Consider the following 27798-nt stretch of genomic DNA (forward strand, 5'->3'; position numbering starts at 1 on the left):
AAGACAGGAAACTGTTGCTGCAGTTGCTAACTTGCAGAGTGGAGGTGAGTCATGTAACATTACTGAAAACACACACGAGACACTGGTGCTTGCTGCTAACCAATCTCAGGGCCGTATAGTAACGAATTTTGGGGCTTGGTCTTTTGTTCGCCGTACACGTTTTACAGGTCAGATGAGTTTCTTTTATCACACAAGTTGAACATTTATTTTCACCCAAAACACAAATTAGCTTTACTTTTGGTAGGTGTTTTAGGTCCAGACCAAATTTTTGCTAACATGTATGACCAGCTTTCTGCATACAAATGCAGATAAATCAAAAACCTGATAGCCGATGTATTCGGGTAAATGTTTTCCGCCTCTATGCTCTTCACAAGGACTGTGTGATCAAACTAGAAATGCAAACCAGAAGGCTTCCAGCCCAAAGTTTGTCCCTCACCTAGAGATTCTGCATGTTCATTTGCAGAATCTGTTCAGAGATTACTCACCAGTTTGGATCCCAATCCCAAGTAATTCTGACCTATTGGCTCTGCAATGTAGAAAAACGTTATCCACACGTCAAACAGAAAACAGAGCAAAACGCATCAGTCTCCATGGCTTTCAACTATTAGAGGTCTCTTCTCCATTGCTTCACCTGGAGTCCAATTCAGGCCTTTTAAAAACTCCACACAGTGTATGGTGATGGAAAGGTAGACTGATCATTCTCCTTTCCCTGGTTATCTGTAAATTGGCACTATCCATTTTTCGTTGATTTCTCAGAGAATAAGTCATGGATCGTAATGAAAAGAATCTGGCGTGTTTAGGGGTGTGCGCGATTTGGTGCAAATCCAAATCCAAATCCGGATCTAGTGAATTTAAATGTGGTTTTATAAGGGGATTGCTGGGCCTTGGGGGAGGTATGCACTATACTGAGTGCACTTCCAGTTACATTTAGTTTTTCAGCCTCTTTTTTATGGCTGTAACACATTTTAATGTAAATGACAAGTGTACAGAAAAAATGATCTCTTAGGTGCTGACAAAGTGCTCACTGGAGCAGATTCTACCCTGAATGACATGCGCCTGACATCAAAATGAAACTTAATATACCGTACCATTTTCTGACATGAGGGCCTCAGATAATAGCTGAACAGCAGGTATGTGTGACAGAAAAAGCCCTGCAGCAAAGGCCTTAAGCCTACAGCACATTGTGACTAATAGTTTGACAGTTGCACTCTGCTCCAGTCATGCCTGAAAGAACAGGCTCTAGCTTAGATCAAAGACATGTTCGCACTTTTCCCATAATGTTCAAAAGTAAATGTTAAGAGATTCTGTGTTTAGATAGTCTGCTCCATATTTTTCAATGTTGTTTTTTTACCTTGTCTCTCTGTGTGTTTGTACAATATAACTGAAGAGCGCATGGACAGCGCATGGACTTCAGCAAACTTGATATGAATATTACTTGAGAGGATATCTCCAAATGATTTGGACCAAATGATAAGCTCTGCATCCTGTAGGACTGTAGACACCACTGTGAAGTCTGAAAATGACTTCATATAGTGTATTAATGCATTAAATTATGCAAACAATAACATTAGAGATTCAATCTACAGCTTTATTTATATTCACCAATCATTTCTCATATGCTGTGATCATGTCATTATGAAATGGCATTATAAAAGTTAGCATTACCTGATTCAGGTATATGCAGCACTTGCTCAGGGTATGCATCATATGTATTGATGCTTTTCATTCTTCTTTGTCCCAACACATGAGCTTCCCCTGTATACTGCAAACTACATTAATCCATGGCAATAGACAGGAAACAGGAAAGCAGAGACGCTGATGTTTATAGAATATACATCTGCAAGTGTTTTGTTATTGAATTTTCTGCTCGTAAATTTGTTTACGTGATCCTTGTATGGTATAAATGTAAAGGGTCTGAAACGGGTCTAACTTGCCTCGGTTGGTATCCAGTCCATGCAGATAGTTTGAGGTTTTAGCATCCATGTCAAGACGGTGGGTGTGAATGGCAGGTCATCTGTGATGCTTTAAACACAAAAGTTAAAGTATCACACATAACAAATTTCTAGAATACTACATACAATAGTATGTAGTATTCTAGAAAGTGCCCGTTTGTCATTGTAATTTTGTACTTTTATATTTTTATTGATGGAAAGCACTTTATTTAAGCACTTACCCTAAACAAATCCTTATTTACCTCTTAAATGCGATAGTTGCTTCTTTTTGGCAAGGCGTCTGATGTCCGATGGTAGTGGTGATGATGAAGGTGCTCACAGAAGGTTTTAGGCAAAAATTGAAAAATTGCAAAGGTGGCGGCACCCGTATCCAGTATATTAGACAAATGAGAAAGTGAAGACATGTCGTCCATCTTTAATAACGTCAATGGACATAACTGGTCTGTTTTATTTTATTTCATCGCAGAACAAATTGTTGTCATGAGAATTTTTTGTTTGTTTGATTTAATTTTATCAACTTTTTTCATAGAAACTACTTTCTACGGACAAAATAGACCCTACTGTATAAAACCTGTATTATCCAGTGATTTAGATACCGGTTCTTCAGACATTGCTATTCATTTCTTAATTTGTCCCTGTTGCAAGCACCACAATATGTTCACCTTCATTGTATCACCTGCATAGTTAGATACCATGTGTGAGAAAATGTTTCTATCATTTTTTTCTTTTCATTTAGCTGGGCTGACTCATGTCAAGCTCCATATCCCAAAGCAGTACCACACTACTAGTGCCGGAAATCATTTTGATGTATGTCGTTGTATAAGATGCTGCGTGTATTTATAAACTACATTACATCCTAAATTGAATTGGTCAGAGAGACAAACGTTAGCATACTTTTGGTACATTGGATTTCAATTTGGAGCTCAATTTGGGATGGGAAATTAGATTGGTGCTGGGCTTGACATCCTGCAGAAGGATGGCACGATATGACTGGTACAGTATGATCCACATTACATGATATATATGCAGTTACCAACAGGAAGGCCACGACTGCATACATATTGCCAAACGACACAATAGGACAAAAGTGATGAGTTGTCACCTCACTTTATTTAATAACCGAGACCCCCACCACCAAGGGTTATTGCATAAAAAACAAAAATCTTAAATCGTACAAAAAAATCATTCACACAGCAAAATGAAGTGAAAAAGAATATGTTGCAAACCAAACGCTTCCTCGTTCAAAGCTGTACCTACTTTTTGGGCCAGACTGTCTGATTTAATATTCCAAACATCTATGACATGTACTACAGTAAATATGAAAAATGAGTGGTGACAAAACAATGCACCATGGATTCAAAGCATACTGTCATCGGTGAACAAAATCAGCTACAGCATTTGCAGTGCATATAAAAAGGAATAAATAACACTGGATGAAAAGAACACTGTAAATATATGTACATAGAATTTCAGGGCTTAACACGGTCAATACATAGCAAGGCTCCTTAGTACCACCACAGTGCTCCTAAGTGACGGTAATTAGTGTTCTTTCCTCAACGCCACTTCGAAAAATTGCACTGAGCATAACCATTGAGCTGAAAACTAATTATTGCACTGGGAAGCGAAAACTGGAAGATCATGAGAGCTGTGAAGAAGTTCACAGCAGCTCACAAGGAAGAAACAGTCATACTCACTTTGCTTTGTAATGGGTGTGATGAGCTAAACCCAGCGGACCTGCCTCACAGCTAGTCACAGGTCTGCTCGTGTTAAGTTCATGACCATCAGGGCTGCCCTTGGCTATGCTCCACACGTGTGCAATAACAAAAATTGTTCTTTCAATCGGAACACAGAGTTGTCGTGACAGAGGAGAGGAGCCAGCGCAAACAGGAACAGGAAGGACATGTTAAGTTCTGAGTTTATTTCAAGTTTTAATTTGTTTACTTGGACAAAGCTTTTGGAAGTGACTACAGAGAGACGCTGAGTATTTATGAAAATGTGGAAAATCCAAATTATATTTTAGTACCAGAACGATAAAACCTCATTGCTGCTGTGGAGCAGGATGAAGGAGGAGATCTGTTTTCTACAAATGTGCTGTAAAAATTCCTCCTGTGAAGTGGGAGGAAAATGAAGAACACATGATGAAGCCTGACTCTGAGGATGAGAGTACATCATTGTTGACGGTCACACAAAATGGGCATTTCCCAGGTCAAAGACTTTTGTGTGGGGCAGTTTACTGAGAAAAAGAAAACATTCTCTGGGAAACAAACACAATAAGGCTGCAGTGTCTAAAGGATGGCAGCCGGACGTGGAGATGCAATTAGGTAATGTGACAAAGGGAATGAAATAATAGTCTTTAGATGGGATCACAATGACATTTTGAAGTGAGGGCAGCTGTGAGCGTACAGGCTGATGATGTAGTCGACAGGAAGTGGCAGGAAAGATCAATAAATATTTGCAGACATTGAAATGGATCGTGAGCCTAGAGTTTATGTGGTGCGACGGGTTATTTTGTTCTCAGTGTGGTTTGGGTTATTTAGAGGCACACACTCTGCAGATATCATCCTGCCTTGAGGAAATCTGGGGAACACATCATTTCCTTTAATTGTCCATGATACAATCATTCTGTTTTTAAAGACAATAACACAGGAGTGAGTCACATCTTAGTGAACAAATAGAAAAGAAAAATCCAGTGATAAACAATGACTACACGTTTGAAAAAAAAAAAAAAAAAATATATATATATACGTATAACTGCTGGAGACCTATGATATGTGAGATCACATTCATATCAAGCGCACACACACACACACACACACACACTGGCATCTACGTATGCCTTAAGCTTTAAATAGATTACCCCAAATTGGCCTTGTGCTTATTATTATTAGTTTCATGTGCAGATAACCATTTCCCTTCTTTACACAATCAGTGTTAGAACAACAAGATCATGCTGAGCGGCCCTGCATGATTAAATCAAATAAAATGTCAATTGATTAAGAATGCGTAAAGAGCTCTATAAAAGTAGTCCAGCTATAAACAAAAATGTCAATCACCACTTAATATGCGCTCAATCTCCTCTAGTCTCTTCAAGGCAGCTGCTCTTTTTTTCTCTATATCTGTAATCTCTTTTGTGGACTTACCCTTAGTCCGCTTGTCAGACTGGCTATTGTCCAAAGACTCTGATTTATCCACGCCCACTCCGCCGAGGCTTTCTACAGAGGATTTCCGCACATTCTTCTCATCCCCAGCCCCATTTCCAACAGCATCGACACCCCTCCCTTCCTCCCCACCCTCAGCAACCTCCTCAATCACTTCCTCAACTTTGCTCAGCTCTTCCTCCTTGGCTGTCACAGTGGCTCCCTCTGCTGAAGTAAGCGGATGCCCGGCTGAGCTCATGGCAGCCATTTTACTGCGCACAATGCTCAAGTGACGACGCACATACTCCTCGTTTGGGGCCAGGGCCAGTGTTTCCTCCAGGCAGCGCTCGGCCCGTGGCAGGTTACGCTCCTCGAAGTAAACCACGCACAAATTGTGCTTGCCTTGAACATTGGTGGGGTCCATGTGTAAAATGCGCTCAAAGCAGGCTTTGGCTCCATTTGTGTCCTTCTTGTGGTTCATGAGGATGTCGCCCTTCAGAATTAGACCCTTGATGTGCTCCGGGTGGTGGCGCAGGAGTTCGTCCAGCACAGGCAGTGCATTAATCTCGCGTTTGGACTGAGAGTAAAGCAACGCCAGGTTAAACAGGGCACTGCGGAAGCCGGCCTGCAAACCGATGGCTTTGCGCATCCACCTTTCAGCTGCTGCATTTTCATTGGCATCCATTGCTAGCATACCAAGGTTGAAGTAGCCGTTGGCGTCTTCAGGCTCCTCCTCCACATAGGTGAGGAATCGACGGTTAGCCTCAGGCCAGAACTTTGGCTCACCTGTCAAAGAAAGCAGACACACAGAATAATGAGACATTTATCTTTATAATCACTACTAGGGCCATCATGTATTATATGAACATTTTTGAACATGTACAGTCAACTGTACAGTTTACAGTCAATACAACTGCTTTTAATCGTCGATCCAGCAGGATGCTCTAAAACCTGTCCCGACCTATAAAGCTATAAAAGGAAAATGGAGGAAACGTTTGAGCAAAGCTGCCCTGAGGGGGCAGTCATGATACCAAAGCCTGGCAAAGCCTGGAAGTAATTCAGAAAGATAACACTGTTTGTGGACTTTGTATAAAGCAGCTGACTTATGCTACAACGACAACTTGGCACCATTCATTTTACTCAGCTTGTGCAGGCTTCTTGCCAGAAGGTCGTAAAAAGGCCTTCACCTGTAAAACAGCTCTATCCCCAATCCACTACTGATATCCATCTACACTGTCTACAGATAACTAATGTCTGGGTTATGGTTATTGTTAGGAATAAATGTCATGTCACTTAATTTTTGGACAGGCCTATTCCCTCTTGACCACTGATATTAATCTACATGTTGGAATATAATTAACGCCAGGGTTTGGGTATATGTTACAGTTCAGGTCAAAGTAAGGCCAAAGCATGATCTCGAAGCACATGGTCGGATGATGCCTCCCCCATTACATTGAAGAGGGAAAAACTGACATGCAAATCTGCCTCTTGTTCAGAACCTGATTCTGTTTAGCAGTACACCTCCATAATAGCTACAGGCAATTTGTGGGATTATAAAAAAGGTGAACACATAGATTAGTGGAAGAAGGGATGAAGTAGGGATGAGGATAAAATCATCATACACCACAGCCCACTAGAATACCAGAAAAGATTATAAGAATTGGGTGACGAAGAATCCAGCTGAATAATTATTTGAAAAGAGTCTGCAAAGCATTCGTACGGTCGTCCATTAGAGCTTCGCTGTAGGAAGTGTGTGTATTGCTGCAGCTTACAAGTGACCCTTTGTTGAACTGTATTTGTCATCTGATTTGTCATCTGAGAGATAGCTGAGTATTAAAAATGGCCTACACAAAGCAGAGCTACTGGAGAATGCAATGAAAATGTAAAAAAAACCTCGAATCATATGAACTGTAAGTGTGATGTTCTACATGTTTTCTTCATTCACACAATGCTGCGTTTCATTTGGCAACCACGCTCAAGTCATTTCAGGACTTGAGGAAAAACGAACACAAAAACTGTGTGTTTTTAAAACTGAGTGGGGCGAATCATTTAAAGAATGTGATACTTCCTTGTTTGAAAGATAAAATCTGATGGAGGAAGCGAGATGCATTAGTGATAAACACAGAACATCTTGAGGAATAATGAAAGAACTTGTTATCAATCAGAAAGTCTCTCTTTTTAGTGGGTGAAATAAATCAAGTGTTTGCTACTCTAAGGCAAACCTTTACACCTGAGATGACATCATATCAAAGAATGACTGGTCTCAGAGTTGTCCCGAGGTGAGAGTGATGGTAAACAAGCATCTGAAAAACGTCCACCTAAATGACTCACCTCTTTAGTTGTTTTTACAAATCATTGAAGTCTTCCCTGACAGAAACTTGGCTATTGCCCCAGTGCACGTAGGGTTCATAGGAGCACAAAGGGCAATGCCTGAGAACCTGGCTACACCCTGAAGGTGAATATTACGTTATTTCCTTTTGTTAGCAACAGTTCACATTACAAGACTTTAAAGGAGAGCAAAGAATACTTTCCATTAGGATTACTAATTGTACTCGAGCTGGAGACTGGATTTGAGTTAAACTATTCACTCAGACCTCACTCACCTGACTCCTGCATGAGAAGTGCTGAGTTGAAGAGTGCCAGCTTGTGGCGTGGGTTGAGCTCCAGGGCGTGGTTGAAGTTCTTCAGGGCCTCTGATGGGTCCTTCATTTCAATATTGACGATAGCCAGGTTGTACCACAGATCAGCATTGGCACGATCAAGCTCCAAGGCTCGGAGGTAGGCGTCCCGGGCCTCTGTGAGCTTGTTCATCTTCAGAAGGAGCTCCCCTCTGAGTCAAAGCCAAATTCAAGAAATCAAGTCACACAAATCACAGAAGTCATAGATTGACAATTATTTTACACGATGGGATGATGTACTGTAAAACCTGTCCACTGAGAGACTAGTCTGATGCAATGGATTAGGTTTTCCCTCGGTCAGCTGTGAAACCTTGAATTTACTAACAGTGGACTCCAATCAAAGCGTAGAAACGTCCATAAGATTGAAAGAATTTGCATAAATATCAGTCATCACAGCAAAGGGTCTGAAAACTTAAATCTATGTGATATTTCCGTTTCTCCTTATTTCTTTTTTTACAAATATCCAAATTTATAATTGTTTTTGCTTAATCATTATGGAATATTCAGCATTTATAGTTGATGCGAGAATAAATTTAAATGATTTCAAAAGACTGCATCATAACAAAATATATAAAATGTGAAGAGGTCTAATTACTTAGTGAATGAACATTATGCAAACAAGTGAGAATCTAGAAACATTACAGAATGTATTTCAGAGTAGAAAGGGTAAACAAAAGATGAGATCTAGTTACAAGGAACAACTGCTTGTCAATGACTTAATGTAGAAGGGATGGGATCATTACAGAAGGTTCTGTTGGAGGAGGAGCGCACTGAATTGAAATTCAAGTATGTGCCATTTCCAGGGTTTTGAACTAATCATTTGACATTTTATAACGTATTCCCTCCAAATTGGAAAGCTGAAATAATGGTGGTTATTGTAATTGTGTGTACATGTATAGACACAACAAAGGCTGTTATATCATGGGATGGGTACAAAGTTGGGAATCTTGCCTGCTAATGTATGCTTGTTTGAAGTCTGGTCTCATGCTGATCGCTTGTCGGTAGAGCTGGTCGGCCTCTTCTAGGCGCGATTCGTTGGCCCGAATCAGATTGGCCAGGTTTATGTAAACGTTCAGATGGTTAGGAGCCACGCGAGTCGCATACTTCTTACCAGGAATAACCTGATGAGTGGAGAGAGAATTCATTAGTCTCACTGGAGTCTGAGAACTAGAGAGGATTTAAAGGAAAGAAACATGATGACAATGTTAATGTGCTTTGTAACTTTAACCGCCATGACTATGACCACTGTTTTTCTAAATGGAGTCTCGGTGGTGATGGGAGCCAGATGTTAATATTAAAGATTGTACAAAGATAAATAGAAGGGAAGTGAAGTGGGAGCTGCACCCAGAGGTGTATAATAAATTGCATAAAGTGCTGTGGCATGTGCCAGTTGACCTGATTCAAGTTAGTGGCCAAGACTGATTATGACAGACATATACCTACACCCACAAACAAAACAAAAAGTGAAGACAAGTGAGGACAGGTGCACAGAAGGAAGCAAGAAAATAACTAAGAGTTGTCGCTTTGCCTGATTGAACATGATGACATACCTGTGGCATGAGGGATTTGGCCACCAAGTAGGCATCTTCTGCCTCTCTGGACTTGTTCAAGTTCTTGTAGGTTCTTCCAACATTCATGTGAGCACCAATGTCATCTGCAAAAACATTGTACATAGTATGAGATTTTAAAAGAGATTTTAACCTAGCCGGTTACTGTCTATTTACACTGGATTTTGACACGTTTCTCCCTCTGTACTTTGCATTAACATTCCACAAATAACCCAACTATTGACAAGCATAAATACTGAGAAACAAACCAAAAAGGTGCATTTAGAAGCAGAATAATCTTTCAGGGAAGCAGTAAGAAAAGTGTGGTGTTGAAAGGGGTCAGTCAGGACAAGTCGAAATGAGGCTTCGTGAAAAGTACAGCAGGAAATCCTCATTGGGTTGTGTTCACATCGTTAATCAAATTACGAAAGTGTTCCTGTCTCAGCTGATGACAGACTTCCTGACAAATAATGTATAAGACGCAGGGAGGTTGCCTGTAACTGTACATAATATGTAATACATATTTAAAATTCCCTCTAATCAAAATTAAGTTTTACAAACTCGTTAACACATCCACACCATGTTTTGTACATGATACATGGCACAACATGGGCAAAATAAGCCATCAACGTCAGAGAGGAACTGCATTGTAACAAGCATCATTTTAGCCGCTATAAGCACCAATAGGTCGGGGCCAGGCAATTTCAGAGCTATTGTACATCACCTGGGGTTTGAACTCGCAACCTCAGACACATGGGGAAAGTCAGGACTTCGATGAGCTACCTGCCAGGTGAGATTGCCTCACTTAAGATGTAGCTTCTCACTCTGACTAAAGGCAGTCTGCAGGGCTGCAGTCTAATTCTACTGTAAAAAATGTAGTTATAAAGATACAATTTTGATCATTTCTGTACTTCATCTAGAAGGTATAGACGGTGAAAACTATCAGAGTCACTTTAAAAGACATTATGCAAGCAATTTTGAGATGAGGATGAGAAGAAAACTAAAAGCCATCATGGACAACCCCTCTGTGCTGAACTGAGGCAGCTCAGGAGCACGTTCAGCCACAGACTCATCTGGCCTCGTGCCTCAAAGAGCTTGGGGGGGCTCCTCTGCAGGAAACACATCATGTGAAATCTCATAATAATCTCTTCCCTAAAGAGAAAGTAGAAAGCTGTATCCCTCTGCCAAGACTAACAACATACCTCACAACTTTCTTAGCAGGATTAGCTTTTGCGTAATCCTGCTAACTGACAAACAGACAAGAGAACGTTGATGAAACCACAAACTCCTTGGCAGAGGTAAGTAGTTGAATGGGTTTGACTATGTGTGTCACCCAAATGGCAAAACAGTGAGATGATTTATAAATACCTGATTTACGTTTCTTACCTGGCTGGACACGAGTGGCCTGGAGAAAAAACTGCAAAGCCTTTGCATAATTATTTTGGTTCTCTAGAGCATGGCCAACATTGTTCCACAACTTGGCATTGTTCTTGTTGACCTGAAGTGACAGACCGTTTAAGGAACATAATGAATTATAAGTATGGCTTGTTATAAAAAAAAACTGACAAATCGTTATTGTATAGAAAAGACTAGTCTTTTGTAAGACTGTATTTCATAAGGTAATTAAAGACATTCTAACTTTGGATAGTGGCCAGGCTAAACCGGTAAGGTGGCCACCTGACACTGGCAATGCTGCCAAAATTCTTTCCATCTTACCTTAAGGGCAGAGGTGAACAGAGTATATTCTGACTCCCAGTCCCAATTCCTATTGAAGGTTTTCACTGCATGTGTAGTTAAAAGCACTCCAATCATCAACCAGGACATCTTCAAGTGACTGCAAAGGAAAATGTGAAGGAAAGTTTTCCAAATGCATTATTTCAGAGCATGAGCAGTAAGGGTGAACCGTGGACTTTATATCAATAGCTTTTACTTTGTTTGTATGCAATAATGTCTGCACCTCATTTTAGAAAATAAAGGGCAACATTAACATTGTAGTAACAACTGCTTAGTGAAAAAACATGTTTACAACAGATATAGTTTTCATGTTTCCCTGAGGCAAGTGAGTTTTAAGTGTTTGCACAACAGAAAAATTTTAGTTGTTTGCTCATTTTACCGTCATAAGGAATTAAAAGGAATCATAATTTTGGACGAGTACTCACCCTTTATGCGAGACAATCTTGAACCCATGTGCAACGAGAACACAGAAGCCCATACTGGGCACATAAAGTACCCTCTCTGCCACAACGAAACCCACAGGGAAGAAGAGGTTGGATGCAGGAATAAAAGGAAGGACGATCAAAGACAGGGCCTAAGTGAAAGACAATAAAAATATTACTTCAGTCCATGTTATCCACTATTAAACAAACACCAGAGATTTGACTTAAACAAGTGTACAAAACATTTAGAATATAAAATGTAACTGAATTGTGTGTGTATATATATATATATATATATATATATATATATATATATAAATATAATATTTGTGTATGTACTTTATTTCCATTTTCTGTTTTACTACTATCCACTACTACTATTTCATTCAATACATCTCTAAGAGTAGTGGAGCCATCACCCAAGTCAATGTTGGTCCCCAGGTAGAGATGAAATGGGTGAAAATTTTGTATCATGATTATTATCAGCTTCGGACTGGTCTTAAAAGGCTACATCACATCACCCCGATCCTTGCTTCTCTCCATTGGCTCCCTGTCCAATTTAGGATTGAGAGATCACTTTTAAAGCACACCAGGGTCTGGCCTCAAGCTACATCACAACATGATTGACCCCTTATGTGCCTGCACGCAGCCTTAGATCCTCAGGTGGAGCCCTGCTTACTGTTCTGAGGTTGAAAACTAAAGGCGACCGTGCTTTCGCCATCAGGGGCCCTCGGCTTTGGAACAGCCTACCTGAGGAGATAAGGCTGGCAGAGTCAGTGTCTTCTTTTAAATCACTTCTTAAAACCCATTTTTATAGACTTGCTTTCATGTGATGTTATGTGTTTTTACTGTGTCTTTATCATTTTATGACAGTGGATTCTAGCAGTTGCTAGATATGGCCAAAGCCCTAGCCACTCTTCGTTGTTGATGATGTGTGGCCTAGTGCACTGCAAGCAGCCACCATATTGAAGGTATTAAAAGGCACTCCCTAGAAGGTCCCCTAGTAAAAAAAACTCTTATCCAAAACAATTTCAGACAGATGGTGGACTTGCAATGATGCCAAGTAGGTTGATGCAGTAGGATCTTATGCAATATATTCCACAATGCTCTTAGCAAACCAGAGTAAACACTACATATGTCATAATTGAGTTAAGTTTGTGGTGATTTGTGGTGCCCTTTTCTGAATCCGAAGCTAAAAGCAATACTGCTTGGAAGTTTACTGACCTTTATGTACACGACCCTGTTGCACAACAGAAGCTAATTTGTTTCTGCATGACACAATGAGCAGTCACCACTCATTTATTCCTTATGCTTTATCTCTGTTCATTTGTGCTGGTAGTTATAACCCTAATGTGTGTCATTTTCTTTACTTAGTTTGCTTGATTTAAAAGTAATTTATTCGATTTTTTGATAAAGCTAATATCGATAATTATGTGAAGAATGTACAAGCTATGGTATTTTTGCATTGGCTGTTCAAATACCCAATTTATTTAAATAAAGCATCATTATCTGCCATTTCTGTTGAAGTGGGACTGTGGCTGGTCAACACGAGAAACTACTTTATTTGATGGCTTTAATAAAAGCCATTTTTTCCCCCTTACACATTCAAGCTATTTATATCCAGTGAAACTGTTCAGCCCAATCTGAGTAGTTTGGAGTGAATATACCCATGTCTGTAAGTTAAAGAAAAGGGGAGCTACAAAGTTAAAGTCCAAGACGTAATATCTAATGACAAATACAGGAGGCTCCTTTGATTCCGGTGTGGACACTGGATATCCACGGACTTCGCCTTCCATTCACAGTACAGCTTTTAGTCGGACTTTCTTCTATCACGTTTTGATGAATGCTGATAAATTAAAAAGCGGAGAGCCGATGCAGTCCAGTCAATGTGTCTCTTTTACTCTGCACGTGGACTTTTCTTTAAAATATTGTCTATATCCTACAGATTCTACAAAAGCAGCTCAGTCAGCATCTGGACCATAACATACTAACCAATGCAGCAGTCTAACTTCCAACCTTTAACCATATGTAAATTGTAGCCGCACATGTAATCAAAATCAAATCAAAATGCACCGAAGTCTTCCTCTCACCATGATGACAGTCTTGGCAGAGCTGTGTCTGTTGCGCAGGCTGTAATAGGCCAACAGGCCAAGAAAAGTGTAGAAGACCAGTGTGGCCAGGTTGCGGAGATCTAGAAGTGACTCCACCAGAGGGATGGTGCCCATGGTCCAGTCGCAGCAAAGCTCTGAGGGATTCAGCAGAAGCCATGCATTGACAGGAAGTAGGTAGTTGAAAGTCAGTTGTCTAGTAGGAGTGGGGCTGACTGCCGCTGGGTTATCAAATCTGCAAGAGGAAACAGAAGAAAAAAATGAATCCTACCATTAACGCTGGGTAGAGCAGGAGACTAAAACATGTGCATTATGGAATACTGGCATTATATTGGTGAGGAAAAAGGGTAAGACTATAGAAGACAATAATGATTTTGAAAAATGCCACTAAAATAAAGCAACATCTTTATTTTCTCCACCAAGGAGGTTATATTTCTGCAGCGTTTCCCACGGAACCCATTCAATCTATTGCGGTGGTCAGGGTGCATGTGTATGCGCTCTGACGCGCAACAGTTTCCAAATGACAGGTACACAAACTAAAGAGTGAATGATAAGTTCTTGCGTGAGAGAGAGAGAGAGAACTGCAATGCATGCCAGTTCCGGGTACTCACTCAACTGCATCCTGAGAGTGTCAGGATGATAGCGTGAGTGAGCAGATGGCAAATAGCACTGCATACAGCTATTCAATGCAGCAACGGAGCAAAACACCAATTCAGAGATTTCTTCCTATTATGAAAGATTATTATGAGAAGTGTAAAGAATGTTTTGGTTCATTGTGTGGCAGGACAAATTAGAATATGGAGAGTCACTTAATTTTGGATAATTAAAAGGGAAAAACCTTGGCAGAGGTATGCACCCTTCTAGCTTATTTTAGAGGTCTAGTATGACAGTTTTGAATGCCCTTGAAAGGAATCTTTTCCCCAACTTGAAAAGACATCTTATCTTTTGTAAGATATCAAGACACAGCCAACGCGCTACCCTTCTAGTTTTGGCAAAACCACCAAGGATATGGGGATGGTAAATAAGGGCTTGTCCAATGATAATGCCCGAGCTGATACTCTTGCACACAGCATAGTGTGCTTGGCAGGATGGTGCATTTTCAAATGCTTGCACAAAACGTTAGTGTTTGAACATTTTGCTGGTTGCATCTGGTTTAAAACAACATTAATCCAAAATATGTGGTTTTGTATTCCGTTTTACAACAAGATTTTCTTGTTGAAATTGTTTTTTTTGAAAGTGGGACAGTGTGGGGACAGTCTCACCACACCACTATTGAGTTGCGTGACATGCAGTATTTATTGCTGTTTCCGTTCAGTGCATCTGAATAATGCATCTTACTGTTTACATTTTTCACATTTAATCTGGTACAGGATACCCGCACACTGCCATTGTCATCAGTTAGCCCGCAAAACTCATCATAACAACCATAATCCCAAGAACACCAGTTAAGAGATGAAATCTCATTGTTTTGCAAGATCAATGCATTTTTTTTTCATTTTGGTAAAGCAAAAGGTCAGTACACTTAAATACATAAATGATCTATTGTTATGACAGTTTGCTTCGGGATATAAGTGCATATGGGGTCAGCTCAAACATTTGGATTCATCCTCTTTTGACCTTGATTTTGTCCATGGCAAGTATCAATAGAAATGATGTAATGTTTTACCTGTACCAATTTCAGATGGACAACCAACTAACCAGGTCGTATAAATAAATAAATAAATAAAAGCAACTATAATCACACAAAAAATATATATATATCCCATCTGTCGAAGGCTCTGGCAACGAAAACATATAATCTAAAATGTGTATTAAGACTGCGTTTCTGTTTATCCTCCAGTCACAGTGAACATGTTAAGTCTATACAGCTGATAGGTGAGATCCCGACTTCCTTTTCTCATGATCTCTCTCTTTTTGGTGTTCAAGATAGGCACCTCCAGCACCTATATGTATCCGAACTGCTCTGGCACAATTGGCAGTCCCAAATTATTTTACAGGACCACCGCTTTGGAAATGAATCACAACTGGAAAGATGATTGTCGTATTATGTGGTCGTGTTTTGGTTTGAGCAAAGAATTTCTCTGAGACAATCTGGAGACAGCTTTAGGATTACAGGGAGGGGATTAGTGAATTGTGGCTAATTGTCTGGAATGTTATCTTCTCAAAGAAAAATCACTAGTTTGCATCTGTGTGGCATCCTGTACAGACAATTTCATAGTTTTCATAGTTTATGTGCAATAAATATTTAGTCCAATAAAACCGTTAACATTTGGCCACTGGCATAGCCTTCTAACTGGTCACGTACTTCATATAAATACTGAGCATTTTTTGTATTACCTTTTACAGCTCTGCCTCCATACAAACAGAGACAGCATGTCTTTATTTCATATTCATTTGTGATTGTTGCTGCTTATAAAGACAAACTGAATTGAGAGAAAGATGGACAGTGATTTTCTGCTGTTAGCTTTTGTCCCTTTAGTATCGGATTCGGCTGCTACAAAGTTAACTTCTGAGACTCCAGAAGTGTTTTGTGGACTCAAACCCTTCACCCAGCCCTCTATCGGCCATAGTGGTGAGAAGATAATGAGTGAAGTTGAATTTTTGGGTGAATTATCCCTTTAACAATACCTATGCCAAGTATGAGGCCCATACGAGGAACGGTCCACGAGCAAAAGACGGACAGTCCTTAATGGTGACTCTTTGAAAAAAACATGGTAGCTTACTTTACTGTGGATTACAGGGAATATTTTTTTTAATGTGCTTGTCGGGTTGTTGTGGCATTGGCTTTGGAAGTCCACACAACTGCTTGTTGTAAGCTCTGGATATCAAGTCACTGAATAAAATCAGCTACAATGCAAATGTACAATGTGTGTATTCATGCGGAGCTCTCTGCACTACAAAAGGTCTGTTAGTCACATCCATCAGCTGCAGGAAGTCAGAAGCCATGGGAAGATTTTCTACTTTAATCAAATAAACATAGACATTATGTAAACTATTACATAATCGCAAATAAGTGTGTAATGTCTGTTTATAATCCTGCCATCCATTTACATTCAGAACCATGACTTTGACTGTATTCCACTGCCTAGCATCTACAAATGTTTCACTTTGTCCAGAAAGCTGCAGCAGCTGAAGAGCTAGAGGATTTGACAATGAGGTAAACAATTCATCCTAAAAATAATCACATCACAAAGTTCAGTGTTATAATATGTGAAATAGCTCACTTTCAGTGTATTTTTAAGATCATAGCCTGATATTGTTCTATAAAGTCAATAACAAACCAGGACGCTTTACATATCATAAGACAGAAATTTGCAATTACAGCAACAACTTGTTGCCTATGATGAGAAAATGCTGCCTACCTGGTGAAGACAGGAAGCTGTGACTGGATGATTTGGACCCTGATGATGACAAGCAGCAGGGTGCTGATGACGAGGACAATGAGCTTCAGCAGAGTTTGCAGGAGAGAGTAGGGAAAACCATCTTTACCCTGCACAACTTGCCGCAGTGTGTCCAACAGCATGGGCAGGGAAAACTAAGAGTAGCATTTAGGATAAAAGCAAGAAGGAAAAGTCAATTCAACAGTGTGTGTGCAGTCGTCTTTTATACTTTAAAATCCAACCTGCCATGCGATTAAGGAACAATTAATCCCAAAAATATGTTAAATATGAATGTCTGTCTATTAATGTCTGTGTGTGTGTTTATATACATCCATACATGTTAGGGCTGCACAATATATCTAAAATTTACCACCATCGGGATATCAACATGCACGATATATGGATCGCTAAAGACAGCTTGAACTGCTAAATGGGGTTCAATGTACCATGCATCCACACTCTGCATGTCAATATATTTGGCCAATCAGATGGAGCCCTGCTGCCCTACATAATAAATTACAGATATTCAGATTGTTGAGGGATTTTTGACCATCCTCACACATTACTGTATATGCCACTATATATTATGTATATAGTGTATATTATATCTGTACACCATTAAGAGAAGAGTGCCTTCTCTTATTCCACACATACTCCCTTCTCTCTCTAAGCAGAACTCAAGTTCAGATTATAGATAAAGGACCAACCAACAGTACATTGTAGTGTCTACGTTTAGGGACTTTCATATCTAATTTAGATGTGCCAGACAGAGAGGCACCAACTTCCACTCACTAAATTTCACCAGTGGCAAGACATAAGGACAATGTGATCTAGGAATGCATACTTTAGGCTTAACTATCCAATAGGATGCAAACACCTACATGTAACATAGAGAGTGACAGCAATTCTAGCCATTCATGGATGTGCTGTTGGAACGGGTGGCGCAAGTAGAGGGAGATATATGGGGATGCTGTGGGAGACATCTTCAGACTTGTGGGTGACATTTGTTAATTTTGCTTTGTATATTGTTCCACCTTCTGGTCTCCTTTAGGCATCAAGTCTACATTAAATTCTTCTGCATAAGACATCAGCTGCTGCCTGAGTTCTCCTTTCACCAGCTTCCAGAAAACGTCCATAACACAGATAACTGAACTTAGTTGAGCTGTGCATGGCTCCCTGGGTGTGCGCCCTCTCGCTAGGGCTGTGGAGCTGTCCGTGGTCCTAGCGTCCACGGCCAGGTGGAATTTTTTCAATAATACCATGTTGTTTGAATAGTGTCTGCACTGTAGGGGGTCTATGTTAGAAGCGAACCCAAAGCAGAAAGACTTTAACTCCATATACTTGAGCATTTGTTTATTTATCGCAAGTCATATCGCCATTGCAACGTTATCGCATATTGCATGTTTTCCTAATGTCGTGCAGCCTTAACACTCATATTTACATATATAATACACACACACACACACACACACACACACACACACACACACACACACACACACACACACACACACACACACACACACACACACACACACACACACACACACACACACAGACAGAACTAGGGTTGGGCATAATTTAAAGGTTCAGTGTGTAGAATTTAGTGACATCTAGTAGTGAAGTTGCATGTTGCAGCTGAATACCCCTCACCTCACCCTCCCCTTCCCAATATGAAAGACAACCGCAGCCTTCAGTTGTCATAAAAAAATCAAGGTGTTTAGTTTTTCCAGTTTAGACACTGTAAAAAACATAGCGGCCTCCGTAGAGAGGAATATGTAAATACAAGGCCCATTCTAGGGTGAAGAAAACAACAATTTGTACAATTTGATGATTACACTAGTGAAAACATCAGCAGGATTATTTTATATTCAAAGCCAATAGATCCCTTTCACCTAAATCTTACACACTGAATCTTGAACTAACTGTATGCTAACGATATGTGCTAGAACCATGTGGAGAGTGTGACCAACAGGAACGAGGAGTAACCGAGATTAAGGAGCCTTACCCCTTGTGCAACAAACACTTCATGGACACAGCAGATGCCAACGACAGTGATTCCCTGCTCTTTACACAGTGTTGCTGCAGCCACTAAAACAACTGTCAAAGCGATGGGTGCCCAAACTGAAAAAAAGGACAATATACATAAATTACAGACAACCGATAACAACAAGCATTTTCATTTGTATACAGCTTAAAGAGGTTTCAGGTATATGAGGAACAGTGCTAACACACACTTGGCAGGTGATCTACTTAACAGCGCATATAAATACAAATAAACCATAACAGTTTAGTCATCTCATTGTTTGTAAGGGGAGACAGGCTTAGAAATACAACAATGCCAGGAAGATGTAAAAAAAGTTAAGTGTCTGGAAAAACTTCCAAATTCAATTGAGTTTGGAAAATCAAATCAGTGCCCCGTCTTGTAACTGAAAAAGTGTATTAAACAAAGTGAGATTATCAAACAAAGTAAGATTATTTTTTTTGTCACAAATATTTGCTTGTAAGTTTCTGTTACTTCAAAGTCAAAAAATGGTATTCACGGGAATTCAGGTACAACTGCATAATAATTTAAAACACTGAGTAGTAGTAGTAGTAGACAAGTAGGTCAAACATATTCTTTAATTAATCTCTGTAAGTATAAACAACCCCTACCTAATATAAACAAATTCAAAATGAACACTGAATGGGCCTTCAGCCCTGAGAAATTGTCCTCTGAGCCGGATGTTTAATCCTCTCCAAACCACGCCTGTTGCCACAAACATCCTCATTCACACAAACATTTGACTGTAGTATTTTTTTTTTTTTTTTGCTTTTGCTTTTCAGGAAGACTCATGTCCTACAGTCACATGTTGGAATGTTGGATTTGCTTTTCTGCCTCAAAATGTTTTCACTGAAGGGCAGAAGAAAAAAAAAAACTTACATGAACCATGTATGTCTTGTAGATAGGACATAGATAAATGAGTGACTGGTGAGCAGTATTAGACTTACCAATGGAGTGGTCTGCACCTGTTGATTTTGTGTAGGCAAGGAAAGCAGCCAGGAGGAAGATTGAAGAGAGAAGTTCAGCTCTGCCAACCACACCTGTGACCTGATAATAAAAAGAGAAAGCAGTCAGTATGTCAGCCCTTAATTTACTTAACTTAAACTTTAGGAAAATGTCACTGATAAAATATGTTCCTAAAATAGAAAATTCCAGATACACCTTGAGTAAACCAATATATAGAATCCAGCTGTGAATACAGGTTGACTGAGGTCAATCATCTAAGCGGATCACATGCACATATACATCCATAAAGTAGGCTCTCTGACAGCTTTGTCTGTCATTTGTGTAAATGATGACTGCCCTCGTGTGGAAGAAACAACATTCTCACAATCATTTATAAGGTCCCAAAAATGGAGCTACAAAGCACTTTATAATAGAGCAGGCTGTTATTCCTAGTATTTATCACTAAATAGCACCCCAAGTATGAAACATGGGTTAGAACTTCCTAGAAAAAGGTATTTATATCTAAAATTAACAAGGCAAATGCATTGTAAGGAAATAAGTCACTGACTGCCCATTAAAGACAGCTGCAAAAACAGAAATTTCTGTAACCTATGCTTAAATGTTACTGAGCAACCAAAATGCTACATTAGCCCACTTGATAAAGTGGGCTAATTCTTATGCAGGGGCCATTTTGATACAAGGACGGATACTGAGAAAACAGTTACTATATGCCCCCATCATACATTCGGTGTTGTAGTTCATTACAGTGACCGCTGTAAGACATTGGTATAGGTCACATGACTGGGGGGGGGGGGGAGAGAGAGATAGAGAAGTGAATCAATGATGTTGTTTTCAGCTCTACAATGAAATAAGATTTTAAAAGTAGAAAATCGACAGGTTTTAAAAATAGAAGATCGACAAGTGGTGGTCACAAATACAATCAACGTATGTGAAACACATACAAGTGAAACAATATCTTGGCTTCATTGGGGTCAGAGGACTGAAGTCAGCTGAGTAAGCACTCCTTCGTGTGTGGCCCAGGACACATTTGTATTAACACAGCTATATGAATGAGGCCACATGACAACCTCTAAATGTGATCCTAGTGACAGGATCTAAATTGCATCTTGGGTACATTCACATCTGTACTTGCTGTCCATATGTGATCAGATTACTTGTTAATACCAGTTCTCAACAGTGCCAAGGAAGCTAAGGATGAAATCTGAGGAACATTCAGTACAACATCTGCCAACAGACAGCCTTAAAATTGTTTTGACAGTCTATCAAAACTAATTCAGCACAGTGATATGAAAGCTGAATGCAGTTAGCTCAATTTGGCTGATTTCCTCAGAGTAACAATCCCATTTTCTGTCCGACTGCACAGCCAATGGTTTGCTGCTTTCAGTTAGTGCTTCCCATAATGCGATTTTATAGCATTAAGACACCGTGGTGGAGTACACTAAATAATTGTATGTGAAGGTACTTGGAGATACTAAAAAAGACTGAAGTTTCCATTCAAAAAGACAGATAACCATAAAAACACACAGAGGGACCCATGGGGACACACAGAGACCCTTTGTACGAACTTATCATGAAGGAACCTTCAGTGCTTGGAGCATAACTCAAAAACAAATGATCCGTTCAGAGAAAGATTCCAGACAGCGATAACATAAAGGACACTTGCTGGACTAACTCTAAGGGCTCATTTGTGAGGCAAATTGTTTCCATTTAAGAAGTCTCGGGGACTCATAGACTACAGAACGCCATGAGGAAGATTGGTGCAGTGGTGCATGCTGTGTAACAGTAGCACTCCACCCCAAGAAGCAGAATGTTTTCTTTGTTTTTCTGCCCTGGCCAGGTCCAGCCTGGTCATCAGTTCAGCTATGCTGAATAGGATGAATTACAAGTCCTAATTGGGGAAGAGGCTATTCAGACAGGCCCTTTATAGAAGAGACTGAGATTAACATCAAATGATCAACAATAAGGAAAAGGATTTTGGTTTCTGTTCAAGTTCCAACAACTGCATGATCTTGATAACAATCCATGATACAACAGCTGTAAAAAAGGCAATTCTGATTTGAATAAGAATCTCTATCTAAAGTTTTTTAAAATAAATAATATTTAAGGAATCAAATGCAGCTCAAAGCAACTTTCATCGTCTGATAAGGAGGCCTAATAACCACTGATGTACAAAGAGAAGTTAATTAAAATGATGACTGCTTTAGCTGTGGTTCCCTTACTCTCTCTATAAGTGAATTCATAGCAAGTACATCAACACATTCCCCAATGCAGAATTGGTGGCTTGTATCAGGTATGCTCAAAGCACCCAAGCAGGCAACAAGGGGCAGAATCTAACAATGTTCATGTGGACAGTTGATTTACCTCTTTTTCACTGTTATATTATTTTTGACAATCATATAAAAACAATAGAAATTAGTTGTTGATTAGGTAGGACATATTTAGTGCTGATACTGAAGATAAAGCATGCATCCAGCTTCATTTGGACAAAAATACAGCCACCTGCCCATCTGCAATGTCGTACAAGTGATATCTTCCTCCCCTGTTCAGTGAATGCATGTTTTCTCTTTTCCACTGTACATTTCAGGCTTCATACCTATGTTTGTTTAGCATCTTAACAGGAGCACCACTGTTTTCGAACCTGATGCATTGGCTCTTCAATTCTGTACAATATATTTAAGAATTGTCGCATTTCAGTGCATGGTGAGTGATAATATTCAGTTATACAGTCGTAGATGGATGTTTGTTGCCTGCAGTGTAGATATTATGTCCCAGCCCGAACATTTCTCCAACAATCCTAATCTTTCCAGTGTGGTGGGACATCACTTGATGAAAGGATTTCAGTTTAGACAGGGGCCTCACTTGAAGCTGAATATAAATGAGCAGTGTCTTCTAGCTAAAACTGAAGACGTCTTATGAAGATCCAATTGAATGAGGACACTTGAATAAAAAAGCTTTTGACAAGAAAACAGTAACTTTTAGTGGTGACACCAAGCCACACTTGTTAGTGTAACGAAAAAGTCCAACAAACATCACAAGCTTGATTCTCATTCCTCACTCCATTTCAAATTGATCTCTCACAGATTACTTTAATGGAATACATCACATTGAGGACCAGGGGCGGACTGGGAGAATAATTCAGGCCAGGAATTTGACTCTTTTCCAGGCCACCCTTTTCATGCAAAGCACCAGACCTCAAATTTTGTAGGCTAACCCACTTCATTATTGTCAAATGCCATAGAATCTCCCTTTCTGCCACAACCAAAACAGTGAATTATGATATTTCCAAAGACTTTTACTTAATCAGTTTGTCCTGATATGGTCAGAGTGAGACTCTGAGGTGGTGAACTGTCATAAGGACATGAAATTAGTCTGTGGAAACAGAGGAAACAGTGACAGTCTGTTATTTTGTTGCTTGAAGTTTTTCTTCATTATAAAGTTTCAGTCTTTAAATGAGAAATCATTGGTTCTTTCAATTTTCTCTGAAATAGTTTCATACGCAGTCATACTTTTTTACCATAACTTTTAGCATTACTTCAGTCACTTCAATTAATTTGTGTGTTTTAATATATTAATATGTTACCTCATTAATTCACTCATGCATTCACAAACTGAACAAATGTGACATCCCATTTACAGGAAGGTCGCTTTTATTTTGAAATTAAAAACACGCTCTTAACTTAATGCTTAAAAACAATGCGCACTGTGAAATGAGTGGGGGGCTTGGGGGCTATATTGAGCCTGTGTTTCGGAGTGGAGGCTGGTTTGATCCCAGTCCTGTACTGCTGCACAGTCACAGTGTGAGTGTCACTTGACTGACCTGGTCCCTTTCTGGCAAACATATCGCTTATTTTGCAGTATTTAGCTGCATCTGAGGCAAGAGCTTTTATCTTCTTAATTCTCTCCCTCTCTTCTCCACCTTTCCTTTTCTTCTGCTGGCAACTTGTTATAATACTCAGAAGCGGGTGCACGGCTGCTACAACTATTTAAGATAGCGGAGCTTTTAAATCATTTGGCTACTGTGTGCATTAACGAGATACGTCATTACCTCGGTTGCCAGATAAGTGGATTTGAAAGGTCCGTCACCTCATTCCTGATTGCTATATTACTGCTGGTCAAGTTACCAGTTCAAGGCGAAAAAGACTATCGGGCCACCGGAAAATGTCCCTGTGCTCCCGATGTGCAGTCTGCGGCTGTTGAGGACTAATGAGACCATTTCAGTGGACATTTTAGCAGAAAAGAATCTTCTAATTTACAAGCTACGTCAGTGATTTAACACAGCAACAGTCACTGTGATTTCTGTTAATCATTTTTGTCTTGACAATGTTTTTAATGCAAAGGTTGTTTTTTTGCCATAACAGACATTATATTTTCAAAGTACACTTACAGCTTCGGTATGAATGGGATGCACAGCAAACAGCAGAGCCGCCACCAAGCTGAAAGTCCTGTCCAAGAACAATCGGGTCACTCGCAGGAAAAGCACACACACCACAGCGTGTAAAACCACATTGAGCAGATGGTATGAAGCTGCGCTCAGCTCACTGAAGAGGTAGTTCAGCCGGAAGGTGAATACGGTGAGGGGTCGGTAGGATTTATGGCTCCTCTCCTGTAGTGGGACACATATTTATGCAAACATATGCAAACAAGTTGACGAACAAGAGAGATAATAAAAGCTAACGAATGTTTGGATAAGCTTTTGAGTTATTCTTCAAATTAACCTCAAAGGTCAAGTTAATTTAAGGAGGTTGTAACTGAAAACCTTAAGGTTTCAATGGACAAATATACTGTACATTTAATTGACATAAATCATACTGGAAATAAACCAATCCTCATCCTTAACAAAAATTCCAGAGAAACATCACTTGAGCTTTTACCGAAAAGGTTTTTTTTAACTGTTAACTAAAAGTAGGCCTTAACTATTAAAGGACAGTGGTGTGTGCTGAACCATCCTTTACCTCAGCCATGGGCGTCCCCCAGAAATCATTGAGGAAAAGGTTGCGGACAGGCGTTGACGGCCGAAGGTCCTTGTTGTCGAGGATTGCAGAGACATCATCAAACGCAAAGCCGCACGCCAGACTGTTCCAGTAACATCCCACCACCAGTCCAGTCAAAAGTAACATCTCCTTCCATGACACGGCAGCCATGGCTGACCAAAGCCGTCATTGATCACTGTCCAGGAAAAAGAAGTAAAGACATATGATGAATCAAAACTATCTGACATCAAGATGTGTTAAACAGGCACCTTGTCATGATGATGAATTTGGATTTATACTTTGAAAACAGGTCAATCCTATTAACAATGCAAGTCTTCAAATGACTTGTGCAGCATTATTATACACTTTCCCAAATCCCCCATTGCTTCTCTGAACTCGCTTCCTCCATCTATGTTATGATAACTTAAAATCCCTGATGCCACAGTTAACCCCTCTCTCAGAGCGAATTTATAATTTGCTATCGTGATATACTCTTTGGTTTGTGGATGACTCAAGTCGGGGAAATGTTGATATATAAGATTGCAGGCAAACAAGGCAAAAGGTCAAACAAATGTCGGGATACATGCTGAAAAGTCAAATAGTCTAGCAAGCGGTTTAGTACAGTGACAGTGGCAGCAAAAGCAATGGATGGTTTCTCTAGATGACAACCACAAACCATTGCTAACGCATATTAAAGGGTTTAAGTAGTTTCCTGACTAGAGGCGTTGGTTGAACGAATAACATCCACAGTGCTACTAGTCGATCACTGAATCGTGGCATGACGAGGAGACTCTTAGCATGTTCTGTTTCCTCCAGTGGCTGCTGCAACACAGCGCTAGCTAACGGTAAAGCTAATTTAGCAGCTACGGCTAACTAGCTTGATCTCAGCCGCATGAAGAAGATGGGTGTATTTTTTCAAGTCTTTCTCGAATCCCCCCCCACTCACCGTGTCTTAAGCAGAGCAGGCAGGGGTGATTTCACAAGCACTTGGAATGGTTTCACGCACACGAGAACACAATTCATCTAGCGGAATTCAACTTTGTGCAAGCTAGCGCAGACGCTGCATCGCAACCACTTCCGGGGCAGGGGTGACCGCGCATGGGAAATGTTGGGGTCAAAAGTCTGGGTGCTGTTTAGAAATCCAAGCGAGTGTACGACCAATACCAAGTTTAACGTGGGGCTTTATGGCGACTAATGTCACGTCCACAGGTCTTTACGGTGAGCGTTCCCTGTGCGAGTGCACGCTTTGCTTTTTACGAGGTTTATGTTCCTTAGCTACCGCTTCTTTAGCCCACTGTTGTCAGATGTAACCTAGCAGCAGCCAAAGCGTCACTCCGTGGAGGGAGAGACAGCGAGCTCAAATCGTGGCAGCGGCAGCTCGTAGGGGCACTTCCGGTGGCAACAGAACCTGCCACTGATCTGTAAAGGCAGTTGCCGCAATTTGAGGCAGCTGTCAGTTGCCACAGCTGCCGCCCTGTTTGATGGCAACCACCGCTGTTTGCGACTTATTCCCAGATGTTTATCCGCGTGTTACTGTTCTGAGCACCAAGAAGAATTGATCTGTGTTTCTCCACTTGTATTGTGAAACAGTCTCGTTTATTTGGTTGGTTTCTTTGTCCTATTTGTACCGATGCTGCTGATATGCTGTTAATGCTTTGCCTTTGTTTTGTGTCATTGAACTGAAGCTTGAAGTCCCGCTGCTGCCAGGCTGCATCAGGGCACCTGCCGCGGCAGCTCCCACCTTCTTTCGGAGGCTTCTGTCTCTGCTGCCACACTGTCTGAGACCAACCACCGCTGTTTGTGACTTATTCAGGGAGATTCGGACCAGTTTGGGAACGTTTACTTACTTGTTATTGTTCCCGAGGCATGGCTGGTCGAGACGCTGCGTACAGTTATGGTGTCAACCCTTCACATCTGTTTTATTATTTTCTACTTTCTGTGCTCGTATGTGATCTATTTTAATACGGCCGAATTCCCGAATAAATAAATAAAGTAGTAGGTCAGTAGCTGTTTGTTGTGTACAGCTTTGTTTGTCCTTTGTCTAGTATATGCACTGATGCTTTTCAACCAAAAAGTTAAGAACTCATAAAAAATATATTAAAGTTGAAGGAGTAACAATAAGTCCATTTTAAATGTTCTTATGGGTGTTAGTGTATTTAACTAAGAGTCCTTGGAGAATGTCTATGAGATCGCGTCATAAGGAAAACATTTGGGCCAAAGTCAACTTCTGATAGTAAATACAACTGTAAATGGTTTATATGCAATTGGAAAGTCAAATGTTGTGAGTCTCTCTTTGCTGTCTTGTAACACAAAAACACTGAATACATGTATTCAGCCTAGAGAGAATACATATAAATGGAGAGTGTTCCTGGTCTGACCGTTACTAAAAACTTTGTGTCTTTGTGGTATTTCCTTCTACTTTGGTACAGTTGTAGTCAATACATGTCTACATGAGCAGTGGCATCTCTGTGCACCATTGCTATCATGGAGTTATTCACCATCTTATGTAGAATTCAAGGCAAGTTTTAAAAATGTACATTTTTCCTTTGGTTTATAACAGTTTACTCTGGCACAGTATCAGTCACACTGTAACTGACACTGGGAACACAGCCTTTGAGTTCCTATCTATCCATAGACACCAAGATCATGCATATGGATCTGATAGATGTGGAGCTTGTCTTGATTCATTTGGAGTCCAACCCCCTGAGAGCTAATACACTTTCACGAACCAGTCTATATCTCATTGAATAAATCACAAACAGCTTTAGTTGCTCTCAGACAGTGTGGCGGCAGTGACAGCTGCCCCCACACAGTGTGACAATAACGGCAGCTGCCTTTAAACAGTGTGGCATCAAATGCA

The 27798-nt window shown here is 40.2% G+C and overlaps 1 protein-coding gene across 1 annotated transcript; it reads right to left on the reverse strand.

Annotated features, from left to right (window-relative positions):
• Window positions 1–3043: 3043 nt before the first annotated feature.
• On the reverse strand, window positions 3044–26349 carry tmtc3 (transmembrane O-mannosyltransferase targeting cadherins 3). Its single transcript, XM_034587162.1, has 14 exons — window positions 25885–26349; window positions 24921–25134; window positions 24353–24571; window positions 19950–20049; window positions 18967–19082; window positions 16941–17113; window positions 13561–13813; window positions 11474–11622; window positions 11031–11148; window positions 10701–10812; window positions 9318–9421; window positions 8719–8888; window positions 7693–7919; window positions 3044–5875 (listed from the first exon to the last, which is right to left on the reverse strand). The coding sequence occupies exons 2-14, from the start codon at window positions 25107–25109 to the stop codon at window positions 4998–5000; spliced, it is 2808 nt and encodes a 935-aa protein (XP_034443053.1). The 5' UTR covers window positions 25110–25134; window positions 25885–26349; the 3' UTR covers window positions 3044–4997.
• Window positions 26350–27798: the final 1449 nt, after the last annotated feature.

The sequence above is a fragment of the Hippoglossus hippoglossus genome, chromosome 6 (genome assembly GCF_009819705.1).
Source record: "Hippoglossus hippoglossus isolate fHipHip1 chromosome 6, fHipHip1.pri, whole genome shotgun sequence".
Lineage (NCBI taxonomy): Eukaryota > Metazoa > Chordata > Actinopteri > Pleuronectiformes > Pleuronectidae > Hippoglossus > Hippoglossus hippoglossus.